The sequence below is a fragment of the Balaenoptera physalus genome, assembly GCF_965194825.1.
Source record: "Balaenoptera physalus genome assembly, chromosome: 13".
NCBI classification, from domain to species: domain Eukaryota; kingdom Metazoa; phylum Chordata; class Mammalia; order Artiodactyla; family Balaenopteridae; genus Balaenoptera; species Balaenoptera physalus.
The window spans coordinates 63,087,456-63,106,131 of record NC_138892.1 but is presented as its reverse complement, the minus strand read 5'-3'; the positions used below and the strand labels follow the sequence as shown (position 1 = coordinate 63,106,131).

The 18,676-nt window shown below is 41.3% G+C and overlaps 1 protein-coding gene across 3 annotated transcripts in view; it reads left to right on the top strand.

Annotated features, from left to right (window-relative positions):
• The first annotated feature begins 201 nt into the window (after positions 1 to 201).
• SCN8A (sodium voltage-gated channel alpha subunit 8) overlaps positions 202 to 18,676 on the top strand; it is a 121,900-nt gene continuing 103,425 nt past the window's right edge. For all 3 annotated transcript variants that reach the window (XM_082421284.1, XM_082421282.1, XM_082421283.1), the window contains exon 1: positions 202 to 3,828. In XM_082421284.1, the coding sequence (XP_082277410.1) occupies positions 3,553 to 3,828 (276 nt within the window). In that variant the 5' untranslated portion in view covers positions 202 to 3,552. The remainder of the gene's footprint in view (positions 3,829 to 18,676) is intronic.

The following is an 18,676-nucleotide window of genomic DNA, read 5'->3' as shown; positions in this document are numbered from 1 at the left end:
AGTAGGACCTGAATTAGGTTGAAAATGGAAACTCTGAAGGAAGAAGAATTAGTGAGGCTGGTGACTGGTTGGGCAAGGACAGCAAAGGATGACAGGGCAAAGGTGACTGAAGGTCCACGCTAGATGGCTGGAAAAACGATGGTCCCGATCACAGGATTAAGAAAGCCAAGTGGAGGACTCCGTCTTGGAAGTAAAAAGATGAGTGGTTTTAAATGCTTTAATTGTGAAGTGGTGACAGGCAGTTGTGGGGCTCAGAAGAGCAATCAGGGCTGTGACAGAAATCTGAAAATCACCCACATACAGATTATTTTGAGTAGATGAGATCCCTAAAAGAAGGAGTGATGCAGAGAGATTGCAGAAAACCAGCGCTTAGAGAAGAAAAAGGTGGTAGGGGAAGAACCAGGATAGAACCAGGATATCAGAAGAGAACCAGGATCGCTTAAGCCAAATGAAGAGAGAGTGGGGGGTGGGGGATGAAGATGTAAAGGGAGAAAATACAGAAGTAGGAGGGGAAAAGTAAAGATTGAGAATGTGATGGAGACCCATGATCTTTGAGGGAACCTGGTCTTGGAGAAGGCAGGAGGAAACAAAGGCAGAGACAAAGGCAGAGGACTTAGCCTAGGATGGCTTTACCTATGAAGAGCCCAGGTGTGTACAGTCAGGTTACAAGAATTTGTCAGCATCTGCAGTGACTTCCTCTTGCAGTATTCTCTGTCCTCTAAGTAGGGTGACCCAGAGGGTGACCCAGGGTTGAGGATGAGTGTGGCTGTGGGAACCAAGGAGTCCCAAGTACTTGGACCAATTATGGGTTCCAGGCATAATCGTATTCTCTGTGAGAAGAATACAAAAGAAGTTTAAGGCACCACTCATGCCCCTAGGGATTTATGTGGTGCAGTTGGACAATGACTGAGAGCCAAGGCAAGTGTGAATAAGATGTCTTGAACCCTGACTTTGCCATTTTCTAGCTGTGTAACTTTGGCCAAGCTCCGTTAGGACTCTGTGCCTCTTTTTCCTCATCTGTTAAAAGGGGATAATAATAATGTCTACCTCATAGGTTGTTCTGGAGATTAAATGAGTTAATACAAGCAAGGTGCTTGGAACAATACCTGAAACATAGCAAGTATGTGATAAATGCTAGCTAAGAGATCACGATAAAGCTGTAGGAGTTCACAAGGGGAAAATAATTAGTAAGGGCTGGAGCTGATGGGAAGATTCTTCGGAGGAGTAGGGATTTATGGGAGGCAATTCAGGGACTGATAAGAGGAAAGGAATTTTAGGTTTGGGGGAAACAATGGGAGTAAAGTCTTAGATCAGTAAAACCATTGGCATTTGCGTGCGATTTACTTGAACCAGACTGTTCCCGTTGGGGAGTAATGGGAGTCAGGCTGGGACAGGCAGAGGGGTAACTGATATTTGTCAGAATAAAAGAAGTATGAGTTGGGGGAGTCAGAGCTCTTTGTGTGTTTTTTCCTGGCCCTGTGACCTTGGGTACGTTGCCTCATCTCTTCAGACTCCCAAGTTTCCTAATTCTTAAAATGAAATGGACTGGATCTATAACATCCCTCGCAGCTCTAGAATCGCATGCTTCATACATGAAAAGGATTTCTTCGACCCCATGGTCTGAGGAATGGTGTTTTGTGTGCGTGCAGCTTGGAGCTGACTTGTGGTTCTGGCCTCGTCAGTGCCAGGCTGTAACCGAGCGAGCTGATCAGCCCATGTGGATACCACACACTGCCTTTCGCAGCCGTCACCACCACTGGAAAAATCTGGGCTCTCTGCGGGTGTATTTATGAAAAGAGCCCTTGGGTATTTCACTCCCAAATTACTTAGAGTTGACTCTATTACTGGTCTCTTAAGGAGCCTCAAGTTTTGTGGATGCTTGCCTTGGAGTGGACCCTGAGGGCTAAGTAGGAGGGAAAGAACTGTTTTTAGCCTTTAAAAAAATTTCCCAGATTGTCTTTGTGAAGCTCATAAAACAAAAGGAAGAAGCAGCACCACAAGCACCAGATGAACTGCCAGTGAAGCCCTAAAGCTTTCATGGGGAGACTCACATTGCTTTGACATTAGGGAGCCCCCTGTTCCAAGGTGTGTATTTCAATAACCTAGGACTCTGTATAAACATAAATGAAAATGGGCTTTTCAAATACCATGCTTAGAAGTCTTTGGCTCTAGTATGGCACTACTTCAGTTTCTCTGTTTAGAAAGGGATTTGGTTTGTGATTCAGTTCTCACTTCCTGTCCTTCTGGCGCGAGCCCCGCTCAGGGGCCTTTCTGCTGTCGTTCACCCTGCAGTGCTGCAGGGCTGGTGCATCAGAGGAAGGTCTCTAAGATTCCTCTCCCATTTGCTTTTCCTGTTGCTGAGTGGGAGGTACGTAGAGCAATATCTGCCCTCTCCGTGAAGAAAAGCGCTTTGTGTTTGTCCCTGGCATGAGCTTGGTCATCAGAGCAGGTACTTCTGGACTTTTATACCGGATGGATTTTACAAACCTTGGTGAATTGAAGAAGAACTTGAAACACAAGAGCCAAAGCAAATGGAAGCATTTCTATCTATATTTTTGTGCCTCCAAAGTTTTGAAGGGTTTAGTGTTTTCAGAAACTGAAATTTGAAAAGAGTGACAGTTTACCCTTGTGTTGTCCTTGGAAAAAGAGTGTTTCTTTAGGGAGCAGAGTTCTAGGAAAGGAAGATGACTTGAGCATATAAGGATTCCAAAGCTAATAGGTGCCTCTCGGTCATGTTAAACATACCTTATTCATTTAGAATAGAAATTACTCGAGGGTATGGAATATATATTTTTTTAATGTTGTCTATAAGAAAATCACTTTATTTTTTATTGAAGTATAGTTGCTATACAATATTATATAAGTTACAGGTGTACAATATAGTGATTCACAATTTTTAAAGGTTATATTCCATTTATAGTTATTATAAAATACTGGCTATATTCCCCATGTTGTACAATATATCCTTGTAGCCTACTTTATACCTAATAGTTTGTACCTCTTAATCCCTTTATTGCCCCTCTCCTCCTTCCCTTTCCCCACTGGTAACCACTAGTTTGTTCTCTATATCTGTGTCTGCTTCTTTTTTGTTATATTCACTAGTTTTTGCTGTATTTTTCAGATTCCACATGTAAGTGATATCATACAGTATTTGTCTTTGTCTGACTCACTTCACTAAGCATAGAGGGTATGGAATGTATCTTTGTAGCTGTACGTGGTTACTAACTGTGAGCTGCATCTAAGTCAATAATAAAAACTAGCCATTCAGGAGACTCCCATGTTTTGATCTCCTTGGCTGCTCATTCCCCTGAGGGGTGGTTATGGGCATTGCCTCGTCCATCCATGCCACAGACTTTCTGAAGAGAAAAATAACCATGTCCATGGAAGCAACTCTATGTTGCGAAGGTTGTGAATAAAGGTTGAGAGTGAGATGGTTTGGTCTGGCCTCTTTTTAGAGCAGCGATGGATTAATGCTGTCTGTGTTGCCGTTTCTTCCAGAGCTGACCTGTCCTGGACGCAGCATAACTAACGAAGCTGCTGCAGGATGAGAAGATGGCAGCGCGGCTGCTCGCACCACCAGGCCCTGATAGTTTCAAGCCTTTCACCCCTGAGTCACTGGCCAACATTGAGAGGCGCATTGCCGAGAGCAAGCTCAAGAAACCGCCAAAGGCCGATGGCAGTCATCGGGAAGATGACGAGGACAGCAAGCCCAAGCCAAACAGTGACCTGGAAGCGGGGAAGAGTTTGCCTTTCATCTATGGGGACATCCCCCAAGGCCTGGTTGCGGTTCCCCTGGAGGACTTTGACCCGTACTATTTGACGCAGAAAGTGAGTTGGAGGAGGAGGAGCAGCAGCTTCAGATGCCCCTTTCCTAACAGGCGGAGGGGAGATGGGGAGAAAGAGCTGTGTCTTTGCCCGAGTTTGGAGAAGTAGTTAGCCTTTTGTTTCCGTTCCAGTTTACGGCGATTCTTTCTTTGGTTTAATTGCTGCTAAGGGTCATTTATGGGTCTTGGCACTTTTCAGTCTGTTAATAAGACTTCTGTTTTTGGCTCCTTTTTCTAATTTGACAGTAGAAAAAGATTGATGAACAAAAGGGGGGGGACATACATGAAATGGGACTGTTTAATAGAGTACAAGAAAGATGGCATAGTGAGAGATGGCACAGCCCTGTAGACTCTTGCTCACCCATTCAGAATTCTGTCTTTAAATATAAAGACGATGTTATTATTGCAGCATCAACGGAGCCTGTTGTTAATATAATGGAGATGATGGCTTTGTCTGCTTACCTAGCCCCCTTTGTGACATTAGATCGTAGCCTTTGGGGACAGGAATAGAATAGAGTAAACCAAACTGGGCCAATGAGGAGACCAGGTCTGTAGCCTTGTTACACAGTTGTCTGGGTTCAGCGAGCGCTGATTCTTACATAGAGTCAATTCTGTTATTCCTGCTAGTAAGAAGCATGAGTGAGAGAAATACCAATCTTCATTTCGCCAAGAGTTTCAAATTTCCCTAACAAATGTTTGACCAAACCTTGGGTTTCTTTCTCACGATTATCTTTTGAAACTCGGCAACACGTAAAGAAGCAGAGCCCCCAGTTAATCCAATGGCCAAGTAATTAGCCATTGAATACTGAAGACTGACATCAGATACCATTTTAGGGATCCCCCATTTGACAGATGTCATTTAAAGAATTAAATCCATAGGTGTTTCCAGATGAAGGGTGAAAAGGCTTTGTGTAATTATATATTTACAAATATAAAGCTTAACTGAACTACCTTTATTAACAAAACTGTCTTATAAACTGCCGTTAACTAAATTGCCTTTTAGTCTTTCAGTAATGGAAGAAATTTCTGTTTCTTTGTCTTAATAATGGGACAGAAGTAAGACTTGAGGCGAACAGATCTCTTGATTTAGCTATAGTTGTGGAGGCATCTTAGGTCTGAATGGCAAAACTAGTTAAGACGTTGTCTACATAAAATGGCCCTTTACCCATGTGCTTCTGTTGTAGCTCAGAACAGCTACGTAATAGGAAAAAGTAGAATCAGTAGCCTGTAACTTCTACTGGGAAATTTAGAATGTTTAAGGAACAAAACATGATATGATATAAAGAAAAGTAGACTAGAAGTAAGAAATCCCCACTCTACCATAATTCACCATGTTTATTATTTATAGTTTCCTTCTTTAGTATGTGTATTTTTCAAGCTACCACAAATAGTTCATGGGAAAAGAAAGTAGTAGATAAAGAAAAAAATCTTCTCAAAACTAGTTCATGGCCTTTAGCAAGTCATTTCACCTCTCTGGGCCTAGATTTCTCATGTAGAAATTGAGAAGTTGGACGAGACTTCTAAGGACTTTTTCAAATGTCAAATTCTGGGTCTAAGTAAGTTTCCATAAACTGTCATTGATTTCCTCACTTACTTATCCTTTTTTTAAAATCTAACTATTTAATCTGGGCCTTTGATGAATGGGGGTAGGTGGGTGAGGAAGGAGACAAGGTTTTAACTTTCTGGGTTAGTGAATAAGGGAACATGGAATCTTGTGCTGTTTTTAAAAAAATATTTCATTGATTGTAAAATTTTGAAATATTTTAAGATATATTTCCCTCCTCTTTCCTGCCCTTGCATCCTTAGTCTTAGTAGAGGTAAAAAGAAATAACAAAACACAGAGTTTAGGTCGTGCCTTTTTAGATAAGTTTGGCCAACTGGTATAACTTTTTCAGAAAATACTCTTATGGCAATAAGCAGATAGGTAAAGCCCTTTGGACTCTGGCCTTTCAGGTGCCTGAAACCTCTTTGCTTTTATTTGAACTATTTGTTTTTCTAACTCAGATGCAAATTAAACTTCCTTTTGTTAAACCTGACTAATATATGAAAAATGTAGAGAGCTCTTCATTGTCAGAGCCTAGTTTTCCTTTGCATGCCTTTTTCCCTGGTTCCTGCCTTATAGACAGCCTCTTTCCATTCCCAGTGCCTTAGATTTCAGTGCTCCTAGCTTGGAGTGAGGACCCAAAGAGAGTGGTCTCTGGCCCTAATGGGTACTCTTTTTTGGGTAGGCCAGATGTTGATGGCACTCCAGTAGGGGACTGGCTCTTCATGATAGAAAATCTGACTTCAGCGTTTGGCCTCACCACAAGGGTAAATAGTTTGTGGAAAGGATAACTTTAATTGTATTCTTTAAATTCTTTTTTTTAAAAAAAAACTGAACTATACCACCATGCAGAAAAATTCATAAAACATAAATGCTTAGCTTAATGATTATTAAAAGCAAACGAACACCTATGACAAGAAGGAACATTAGTAGCACTTCAAGGTATTATTTGAATTTTTAAATAAAGCGTTTTTCAATTGATTAAAAATAATGTGCTTGTTCAAGTTCACTTGCATATATTCACTGGCATTACTAATACGTCTTACTAACTAGGCCTTTCACTGGGCCAAATTAGCGAGGTTTCCCCTACAAGGAAGCACCCTGGGAATCAACCCACATATCGAAATATCCTGAGAGTACAAAGGACTTTAAGGGGACATTCCCTTCCATTTGTTTTTCAAGGGCTGCCTTAAATAATTCTTGCTAAGTAGAATTTCTTTTCTTTGCTTAATGGTACAAGTGGGTTTCTTTATTTTTTCCTCATAGGTCTCGTTTTCTACCTGATTGATCATTTTTGTGACTCTCATAGAAACTGGTTTCTCATTTCCTTCTCTCTTTATTTTAGAGGGTAAAAGAAAACTAGTTCTCTGTTAGTAAAGTTCTGGTTTCATCCCATTGCGGATTTCACACTGTCCAGGGACACAGGGTCATAAAACATGTGTATCACATTTTCAAGACACCATTGTACCAGCTGGTGCTGGTTTGAGCTATCGTAAGCTTCTTGGTGGTGTCCATATTGCATTTCACCTGACTTTCCGAGATGGTCCCCAGAAAAATCCAGATCATCCTCTCTTTGGATTGTCTCAGAACGCCCAGTGCTACAACATTTTCCTTGCCTCTTGGTACTTTGTTCGAATGTCTCCATTCTTTGGCTTTCTTGTTTTTCGAGTGTCACCTGAAAATAATTGAATTTCCAGGACATTTAAACTTTTTAATTTATTTAATTTTTAAAATAGGTAATATATTTACATGGTTAAAAATTCAAGAAAAGGTATTCAGTAAAAAAGATATTGAGTAAAAAGTCTCCCCTTTACACCTCTCTCTCATCAGCCCACTTCCTGCCTCTCTGCCACAGGTATCCATTGTTAGTAGTATCTTCCAGAGTTTCTTTATACTGTATATGTACAAGCAAAAACAAATAGGTATTTTAGGAACTTGAACTGTCCTGAAGGCCTTTGCTCTTGGTTTTCTTTCTACTATTTTCTTAAGCCAATTGAAGTCTTAATTTTGTTATTTGTTTTCCCTTCTTTCATGCTATAGAATCTTAAGTTTTATCAGGGTAAATTCTCGGTTCATTTCTCCCCTTCCACATGCTTTTTGGTAAATCAAATCAAGGACTTCTCTATTGCTCAAAGTGTCTTTCTATCTTTACTACAAAATATACTCTCCAATGCTTAATAATAACTTGTTGAATTTTAAATGGCCGTGTTTAGTCCTAAGAACTGTCTTAAGTGGGGCAGCAAGAAAGTCAGTGGATTAAGTTGAAAGAAGGCCTTCAGAGTTGGCTCCTACCCTTTTTCCTGTTTCTTAAAACCAATAATTGTTATTGGTGTCCTTTTTGTTCAGTGGATATGCCCTCTCATAAGAAAGCCCTATAAACAAAAATCCAAATTACAGGATTGATTATGTTCCTTTAAATTGGGCACATACCTATTGCATTAAAAAATTACATATGGTTTCCCAAAGTTCATTTTACCTTCAAGTTTTCATGTCTGTCTTTTCCTGCAAATTGGAGTCAAGCTAGAATCAAAGAAAATTAGGATATGGTAGCCTTAGACATCATCTAGGTCAGCCTCCTCATTTTATAAATTTAATAAGGTGAAATGCTTTGTCAAAAGTATTTGCGAACACCTCCTAACTCTCAGTTTGTTACAACATATTTCTAGTTTTCCACTTTTCTAATTTTTCATTGATTGATCCTCAGCCTCGGTTGGCTCAGTTCTTCTGAAGTGAGGCATGCAGATACGGAGAGAGAAAAAAACCTGCTTTTTCATTCACATCCCTGATAATCCCTGTGGTTTAATAACCCTTCTTAGGATGGGTCCTAAGAAATGCAGTGCTTCTGGGGGAAAGGATGGCATTTGTGTTAGCTCCAGTATTTTACCTTCTCAAGTGAAGGAGCTCTGAGTAGTCTAGCAGCCTAGACAACTTGTTCCAGAGACATGGGCTCAGTATCAATACGGCTACCACTGTTCAGCTGGACATGTAATTTGGAGGGAATTTACTTAACCTCTTCACATATTTTTGCTTTTTAAAGGAAGATTATTTCTTAGCCCCCGCCAACCCCCCAGCCTACCAGCAGAATGATATAGTGAAAAGAGCACCTAACTGGGAATAGAAAAACCTCATTTTAGTTCTACCATTGCCTCTTGTCTGCCCTTGGCCAAATCACTTAAATTCTCTGGGCTTCAAATTTCCTTATCTACAATATATGCAAGGTAAGAGTTGCGCTTATGTCTATATCCTTCTAATTGTATTTCACATATTATGCCTATCACATATTATGTGTTAGCTGTTGCAAACTATTCTGTTTCCCTGGTGTCGCCTGCCTTCTGGTCTCCATCCCATTCTTCTGGAATGTACTCTATCCTTTAACTTCACCTTTCGACGCTCTACCCATTTGTCTAGGCCTGTAGCCCTGGGGCCTCTTCTTCCTTATAGCCTAACTTGATGGTTTACATTGGAACGGATTCCTCCTCCTGAATTTCTATAATACATTAAGATCCCAGCCCTAAGAAGTGGGTTTTAGTTGTAACTCAGGTTAGGTATGGCAGGGCACCCTGTTCCCAGCAATGTTTACAGTTTTTCCTTACCTCCCTAATATTAATGCCATCAGCTTCCTCAAATGAAGAACTCTTAAGTCACACACACACACAGGCGCTGCATGCATACATGCATGCCCATGAGCTCCTGGCAGAAAATCCTTGCTGAATCTAGTTTCACACACTTTCAACAGGTGTGCAGAGTGGAGACAGGCTGTTAAAGGAGAGTTTATGTTCATTAGGTGTGATTTGAAGTATTGCTAATGAAGTATTGAATTGCCTGTTGTTGCACAATAGGCCTAGATGCTGCTTTCTGTTTTGAGTGAAAACTAGATGTTTTAAAACTAGACATTTTATTTTGTTTAAAAAAACCATTTTGCAACAATATAAAAAAACAAAATGTTTCCATTGTTTTATTCACCAAATCAAATTGAGGCAAATGCTTGTGAGTGAATGGGAGGAAGGCCATTCTCAGGGTGGTGGGTTAAGGAAGTGCGTGGTATGGGGTTCTTTTCCATTCTCCAAGTATCATTATCTAGAGCAAAAGGAATTTAATTAAACAATCTTAAATCAGATTCCTCTTTTATAGCCTTAGTAATAGACCAGGAGTTGGGAAACCTTATCTCTAATCCCATTTCCACCTAATTCTAGATGATCTTGGGCATGTCACTTAACCATTCAGCGTCTCAGTCTCCCTCATATAGAAAATTAAGATTATGCTAATAGCTAATATCCCACTTATTCTGCAGTGTTGTTGTGAAGATTATATCTTCCCTACACTATACAAAACAAAACAGCCTATTGTACTAGCCCTCCTTCATTTTTCTCCATTATACACCTAGCATATATTTATTTGCTTGTTGTTCATTCTCTTGTATGCTCATTAGCTGGAGCAGTGCGTGCCCTATAGTAAGTGTTCAATCCATATTTGTTGAATGAATGAGTCAATCTTATGAGATAATGCCTGTGGAAACACTATGTAGTTTTCTAAGTGCTTTGAACATGAAAGGTGACATTATGATTTTTTTTTCCTAATGAAAAGTTTTCCCATCTACCAAAATGTATGGGACTCAAGGGGGAAAAAGACTGATTATCAATATATCTTTTCCTTTCCTGAAGAATTAGTTTCCTTTAGGGGCTGAGGAATTAGATCAAGAAATGGGTTTCCTGACATTTTAGGGGATTTTCGGAGGGCTGAATTACTGTTGGTAAGTGCCACCAGTCTTAACTCTCCTCTCGTAGAACCTTAGAATTAGCAGGGACTTTATCAAAGACCATTAGGTAATAGCCTCTACCTAGTGCTCTTCTTGATTTATTGGTATCAAGTCTTTATTATACAAAGGATGTTATTTCCTGAATATTTGAAGTTGTTCTGTCATGTCTACCTTTATTAAATGTTTTGCTTCTTTCTCGTCTGTGGGAGTTGTATTACCCTCCCTGTATTAACCGACTATAAAGGAAATGAGAGAAGCTGATGTGGGGTATATACCAGTTTGGGTTGTCTCATATAAAATATGATCTATTTATTCAACAGATACTTCTTGAGTACTTCCTATGTGTGAGACCTTGTGGGTATTGGGCTCTTTTGGGGGAAACACAGATTAATAAAGTCCATTTTTGACCCTTACATAGCTTATAACATGGTAGTGTGTAGGGTGGTATCACTTTTGACGAGGGGGCCTCAGAAAGGGCCTTATTACTTCATAGTAGGCATAATATTTGGACTTTAGAAAAGAGGGATAGACTGAAACATTCTAGGCAGAAAGAACAATATAAACAAAGGCTCAGAAACAAGGGCATAGGACAATGTAAGAGAAAGCTAAATAGTCTAATTTGATTGGAATTTGGGGAGTTGGGTGATAAGTCTCAGAAGGGAGTGCTGGAGCCAAGTCATGGAGGACTTACAGTGTTAGACTGAGAAGTCTGGTCTTCACTTGGTAAGCAATAGAAAACTACTGAAGCCTTTTTTTTTTTTTTAATAAATTTATTTATTTATTTATTTTTGGCTGCATTGGGTCTTCGTTGTTGTGCGCAGGCTTTTCTCTAGTTGTGGCGAGCGGGGGCTACTCTTTGTTGCGGTGTGCGGGCTTCTCATTGCGGTGGCTTCTCTTGTTGCGGAGCACAGGCTGTAGGCACGCGGGCTTCAGTAGCTGTGGCTCGTGGGCTCTAGCGTGCAGGCTCAGTAGTTGTGGCGCCTGGGCTTAGTTGCTCCGCGGCATGTGGGATCTTCCCGGACCAGGGCTCGAACCCGTGTCCCCTGTATTGGCAGGCGGATTCTCAACCACTGCGCCACCAGGGAAGCCCTACTGAAGGCTTTTGAATGGGAGTGAGGATATGTGATCAAAGTTGTGTTTTGAGGAGGTGAATGTGGCAGTGATGTGTAGGATAAACCAGAGGGAAAGAGAACTGGGACAGAGCGACCAGCTATGAAGTAGTGAGGGTCTGAACTGTGGTGGTGGAAGTGAAAAGTAAGGGGAATAGGTGAAGTCAGAAGTGATGTAGAGATAAATTGATAGGAATTTGTGATTGATTGTAGAAGCTTAAGGAAAGAGCTGAGCATTCAGTCCTTCATTTGATAATTTGATCAATTGTTATTGAGTGTTTTCTTTATACCCACGTTCTGTTCCATACCCTTGGGAACAAAGCAGGCAAGCTCTATATACTACTCCTGGAAGTTAGTTTTTTTTTTTTTTTTTAACTTTTGGATTTATTTATTTATTTATTTATTTATTTATTTATTTATTTATGGCTGTGTTGGGTCTTCGTTTCTGTGCGAGGGCTTTCTCTAGTTGCGGCAAGTGGGGGCCACTCTTCATCACGGTGCGCGGGCCTCTCATTATCACGGCCTCTCTTGTTGCGGAGCACAGGCTCCAGACGCGCAGGCTCAGTAATTGTGGCTCACGGGCCTAGTCGCTCCACGGCATGTGGGATCTTCCCAGACCAGGGCTCGAACCCGTGTCCCCTGCATTGGCAGGCAGATTCTCAACCACTGCACCACCAGGGAAGCCCTGGAAGTTAGTTTTTGTTGGGGAGACAGATAATAGACAAGTAAAGAAATAAAGTTATTACAGATAACAGTAGGTACATTAATGAATTTAATATAGTCCAGGTACCTTAAAGATTGTGGTGCTCTAACTTGGTACAGAGACCCAAACTTAGAGAATGCAGGAGAGTCAAAGGCTACATGCTCTCTTAAACATTCAGTGTCTTAAATACGCTTTTAGCAAGTACTAAATTATAATCTTTAAAAGGACCCATACCACAGATATCCTGAGCTGTTTAAAAGCCAGTATTGTCACTCCACTGAGTTTGCCAATCTTAGATTTTTACATAGGCAGGAGTTCAATACATTTCAACATTAGTGTGAGCTACAGGGGCACCTGTAGATAAACCTAGCATTTTCCCCAGAAAAGAACCTCAGGTCTTCTCTAGTCCTTGTACAAGTCCTAATTTGCAGTTCCAAGGTTCTGAGCCACATAGCGTATAAGAGACAACTTTTACCTGAATTCTTGGGTGTGTATTATTAGCTAATCACCTGAGCCATAACATTACGCTGACTGGTAATTTTAGGAATTAATCTCTGATGGTTTCTCCAGGGTGTAGTTTATGAAATCTTTTTATTCTATCAAGAATTAACCTGTTGGGGAATTCCCTGGTGGCACAGTGGTTAAGAATCCGCCTGACAATGCAGGGGACACGGGTTCGAGCCCTGGTCCAGGAGGATCCCACATGCCGCGGAGCAACTAAGCCTGTGTGCCATAGCTACTGAGCCTGTGTGCCACAACTACTGAAGCCTGCATGCCTAGAGCCTGTGCTCTGCAACAAGAGAAGCCACTGCAATGAGAAGCCCGTGCACCGCAACGAAGAGTAGCCCCCCCTCACCGCAACTAGAGAAAGCGCACGTGCAGCAACAAAGACCCAATGCAGCCAAAAATTTAAAATAAATAAATAAATTTATTTAAAAAAAAAAGAATTAACCTGTTGAATGGGATATTTAATAATGACCATATAAATGTTGGAGGATTCTCAAGATTACAGTGATATTGATCATCTTCTCACTATAATTAGCCATATTTAAAATCCCTTCTTAGTAAAAGAGAGTAAGACTGTGACATCATTATACAGGGAATGCTTCTCTTACTGATTGATTCCAAATTCACATGAGTTGTGAATTCTTTATATATAACCCTGTTTGACACAATTCAAGATTAGGATTTCCCCATTATATGGCATTTTCTGTCAACTGATTCTAGCAAAATTTTTGATACCTGCTCTGAAGAGGCACTCCTGTTCCAGACACTTTGAGTCTACAAAGTTTGGCCTATGGAATGAAATTTGAATAAAATATTCCTCCCATTTCAGAAGATAAGGTACCCAACCCATCTGCTGCTCAATGTCAATCCCTCTCCCTGTGCCTTTGAGCCCGTTCATGCCTCCCAACATTCTCTAGCACTTCCCTCTCTCAGTTATCCCCTCTCTTTTCTGTACTTTCTATCTTTCCCTTTCACAGTGGTTCTTCCTCTCAGCCTATAAACATACTAAAAGCCTCTCCCATCTTAATGAACCCACACTTGACCCCATATCTCCAGCAGGTATAATCTCTCTTCTCATGCCATTGAAGCTTTTAAAGAGTAGCCGTTGCCACCCTCACCACCTACACATCTCCCACCCACTCCTCCATCCTTGCAGCCTGACTCTGCATCCTCCCCGCTCTACTGGCATTCTCAATATAAGATCCTCCAGGATCTCAAATTGCCAGATCTAATGGACATTTTTTTCAGTTCTTATCTCACTGAACCTCTCTGCTGTATTTGACACTGTTTATTACTCCCTGATTCTTGCAGTTCTTCACTTCCTTGGCCTAATTCTCTTTACATCTCGGACTGTTCCTTCTCTTTCCTTCATTTCTTCCACCTTTCCTTTAAGTGTTGACATTCCCATGGGTTCAGTCCTTGGCCTGTGTTCCTCTCATTTGGCAAATTCTCCCTGGCTGATCTCATCCATTCTCTCACTACTCTTGAATCTGTATCTCCAGCCTAGAGCACTCCTTAAATATTCAGTGTCTTGCCAGGCATCTCTATCTGGACTTCCCATAGGTAACTCAGTGTATTCAAAATTGAACTCATTTTCTCCCCTCAAACCTACTTATTTCATCTGCTACTTTAGTTGATGATACCACCCAAATTCTAGGTATCATCATTGACTCTCCAATTTTCTACAGTCCTTGAGGATCACTTAGGGAGCTATCAGTGAATGTTGCACATTTTTACAAGTAAGAAAAAATTGTGGCTCAGAAATGTTAATTTGCTGCTGAAATTCCCTCACCTAGTGTGTGGTAGAGCCAAGTTTCAGTTCCCGGGATATGTGAATTTAATACTCATGGTCTTTCTGCCATATCACGCTGTCTCTATAGAGTATATTGCAGGATGATTTTTGGGTTTTGTTTTTTACTATCATTTTTAGATAATTTCTGTCATTTTGCACTGCCTCAATATGAATATAGTATGGGTTTTTTTAGTTCGTTTGTTTCATATCGTATCTTCAGCATGGTATCTAAGATATAGAAAAGATGAGAAGACTTTTCAAACTAAAATTAATGAATTTTCATGGGTGGATGAGCTAAAGAGTGGAAAAGGTCGATTAAGACACCTAGCATAAAGTTGGATACAGTTATAAGTTAGTTGATTTTAGCTGCATCATTGCCTCATGACTAAGAGATTCATTCATACATTCAACAAATATGTACGAACTGTCTACCTTGTACCAGATGGGCATCATATTACATCTTCTGCTTGCTAAGCTAAGAAGGTCACAGTAGTTGGAGATATACCCCTGCCTTTAAGGATCTCAGGGTCCAGTGAGAGTTACTGATGTATAAACAGAATGACAATACTATGTTAAGTGCTCTAACAGAAGTGTTGTGGGAACACACAGGAAGGAAGGATAATTCTGTTTGAGAGAGCTGAATGGAGAGGAGGTGATATTTGAGCTGTACCTTGACGTATTAAAGTATGGTTAAAAAACATTTCATCTGTTAAAGAGAAGAAAGAGTAGTTTGGGTATAAAGAACAGTACATGAAAAGACAGAGAGACATGCAAAACGTTGACGTGTTTAAAACCATGAGTTTCATTGTGACTGGAGCATGGGGCTTGGTTTGGTAAGAAGGGAGATAAAGGTTGGATCCCACTGTGTGCATTCAGCAGTTTTTTTTTTTTTTCTCCTGCTTCCAGAGTTCTCAGGTCTGAAATAACCTCTGGGGCCCATTTTGAGCCAGTGCAGCTGTACGGTGACTTTGGTCCTAGTGACTTTGGACTCTTGGTCTAGCTTATGCACAAGTGTCTTACTGGTTTATGTCAAGTGTGTGAATACTAAGTAACTTGAATATTACCCCTTAGTCCCCTCCTGCTACCCCACCTGTGGTGCCACGGAGCAGCAGCGATCTGTGTGATAGCAACAGCATTATCATAATCGCATTTGTTGAGTCCTTATTCTGTGCCAGGCACTGTAGTAAGGACTTTTTGTGAATTTTCACTTAATCCTCATAATCTGATAAAGTAGGTACTATCAATCATTATCACTATTTTTATCAATAAGAAAACTTAGCCTTGGCAACCTAAGTTAGTTGCCTAAAATCATGACAGCTAATAAGCAATGGAGCTGGGCCTTGAATCCAGGTCTTTGCGGCCTCAAAGCCTCTAAACCACTCTACTCTGCTGCATTCTACGAGAAAGGAGAGTGAGAATAAATTCTAGAATATGAGTACAGTGAAGAGAGGCATTAACATGCTTTACATGATAAACCTGCCTTTTGCTTTACCCTAGAGCAGCTGCAGGCTGGGTACCCCCAAGAGCGTAAGGGGGAAGGAGATCAAAAGCAAACTCATACTGAAGGACAGTGAGGAGGGGTGGCCGTGTAGGAGGTTCAGAGCCGCCCTGCCTTGGGGAGCAGCAGCATGCCGTTTCAGAGCTAAAGCAGCTGCTGTTCTGCCAGGTATGGCTTCCTGTGACCAGGATGTGGGCAGGAAGCGGGTGTCAGCTGCTCCAAATGTGGGTTGGAGGGCATGGGGTTACAAGGTCAAACCAGATGAGGAAGTGTATGCAGAAGCAGTGGGAAACAGCAAAGCCACAGACAGACGGGGTGCTAGCCTTATCTGCGTCGAGCTTAACTTGGGAAAATACCATAAATAGCTGCTGTGAACTCTGTGGCAGGTGCAAGGGCTTTTCTTTTTGCCAGAGTTAAAGGTATTAAGTAAAAAAGATTTCTTCATTGGTCTGAGGTTTGGACCAGATGACCTGGTGTGCTGAAAAGAGTTCGGGACTGGAAGCCAGGAAACCTGGCCTCTGAGGAACCCTTCTATTCCTGTTCCCATCTCTGTGGTCTCAGCTTGGGCAGAGCGCCCTGTGCTTGCTTTCTTATCTGTAAAGTGAGGAGTTAGATTTGATAAGTAGTTTTGAAGTTTTTTAAAAATTGCAGTATTGTGTGATAATTAAGTGTAGGCTTTGGGGCTTCCCTGGTGGCACAGTGGTTAAGAATCCGCCACTGCGGAACACGCAGGGAACATGGGTTCGAGCCCTGGTCTGGAAAGATCCCACATGCTGCGGAGCAACTGAGCCTGTGCGCCACAGCTACTGAGCCTATGTTCTAGTAGCCACAACTACTGAAGCCTGTGCGCCTAGACCCTGTGCTCCTCAGCAAGAGAAGCCACTGCAATGAGAAGCCCGCGCACCGCAACGAAGAGTAGCCCCCGCTCGCCGCAACTAGAGGAAGGCTGTGCGCAGCAACGAAGACCCGACGCAGTCAAAAATAAGATAAATAAAATAAATAAATTTATAAAGAAAAAAGGAATAGGCTTTGGAGTTAGACTGCCTTGGTTCCGTTCTAAGTTTTACCACTAAACAACTTTGTGGTCTTGCTACAATTTCATCATCTATAAAATGTACCTACCTCATCAAGTGGTTGCTGTGAGACAGGTATTGTATAAGGCATCTCAGTAGGGTGCCTGCCGCATAGTACCTGCTTAATACCTGCTAAATGTTATTATTTCTTCAAATAGACTCATAGATACAATTATTAATGAATAAAAGGAATATAAATATGGGATTTAGAGGTCTCTCTTGCTCACTCCTCAGTGTAGTGGAATAGAGACTTGGAAGATTAGGGCTCTAAATTCATAGTTCAAACAGAAGTATAAGCCTAAATGAAAATAAAAATTGCCTGTGTCCTGATGTCCTGCTTTTTAGTTCAGTATTTCTAAGCTGGGTACCAGGGCACAGGTACTCTGGAAATTCAGGCCAGTTGTGCCTTTGCTGGAGACTTTCCTGGGACACATTGGGACTATAATTGTAATTTTACTTGAGGGACCCACTGAGCAGATTAGCATTAAGAAAGGCATCAGGACTCCTTTTCAACAGGGTGTAGTCATTTTGACAGTGCAGGTCATTTATTTCTGAACAGCTTCCTAGTCTGAGGTAGAATCTGTTTAGATTTAGCATTAAGTTTTTCTATATTAAAACAGGGAAAATTTGAAAGGACATTTATTTGTTACCTGCTGTATTGGCTGTATAGTTACTTAGAAGCGAATGCCAAAAACTGTAGGCATTGATTAGTGGACAACTGGCTACTGCTCTTATCACTGTTACAGCTGTTTTTCAGATCAGCTATATTTGTATTATTATTGGGTAGAAGAGTACTTCTCTGTGCATGCACACTCTGAAACCAATAGGCAGAGAGGATTTGCCCCCGTAGAAGGTAGCAGAATTAAGAATTTATAGTTAGGCAGGAAAGAGCTAAGAACTACTATAAGTCAAATTAGCTAGTTGCCTGGTTCAGAAGAGGTACATAGGTCTAGGAGAAAAAGGTATATATATATATATTAGGTTTAGCAGGCAAGAATTTAAGGCTAGAAGTCAGCTAAAAATGAGAGGGTCAGGCAATTCCAGAAGTCAAAACAGTTAGGATCTAGGGTCCAAACCCTGGGAGATAGTCATAAATCAGTGTCGATAACAGTTACAGCCAGATGGAGCCAAAGGATATTTGTTCCCAACTGCCCCCTTGTAGATTAGCTCAATCCCTGAGCCCCTAGGTGTTCATTATAGCCAGAAGGTCATCAGATGCCTGCGGGTTACCTTCGCCCCAGTTGGGATGATGACCTCTCAGGGGAGGGAGAACTTGGTTGGGTGGAGAGCTGCTCTCCTGGGCCTTGTGTCCCACAGCAAACCAGGAGCTGGGTAATAAACCTTTCCCTAAGAGGCTTTCTGTTCTGTGATATACTCCACCCCTGCATTGAGTACTCTTCCCTGTAATGTCCTTTCATATTTACCCACCCTTTATTACTTTAATTTATACATTTTGTATGGCTAAAAACATTAATCCAGTCCTGGAGTGAGGGTGGGGAAATGCTCATGAGTTGGCTGCGTGCGGTACTTTGGTAACTGTGTGCGTTTATTGTACTGTGTTTGCAGTGTGCTAGGATTTGTTTGGCATGAATATGAATGGGCTCGTACCTGGCCTTGCACAATGTTCCTGCTCCTTATTGTAGACTGAAGAGAATATCTCTTACCCTGCGTTAGCAATGGCAAAGCTCCTCCATCGTGTGCTCCAAGCCCCACATTGCTAATTAGAAATGAAAAGCCTGCGCTTTTCAGAAGGCTCATCTTACGCCGGCATGACACATTTATTAATACTCCATGCCGTAACTTGTAAAGAGCTGTTCCACCACTCCTAATGGGCATTGTGCTCACACACATTCAGTGGCTGCTGTTATAAA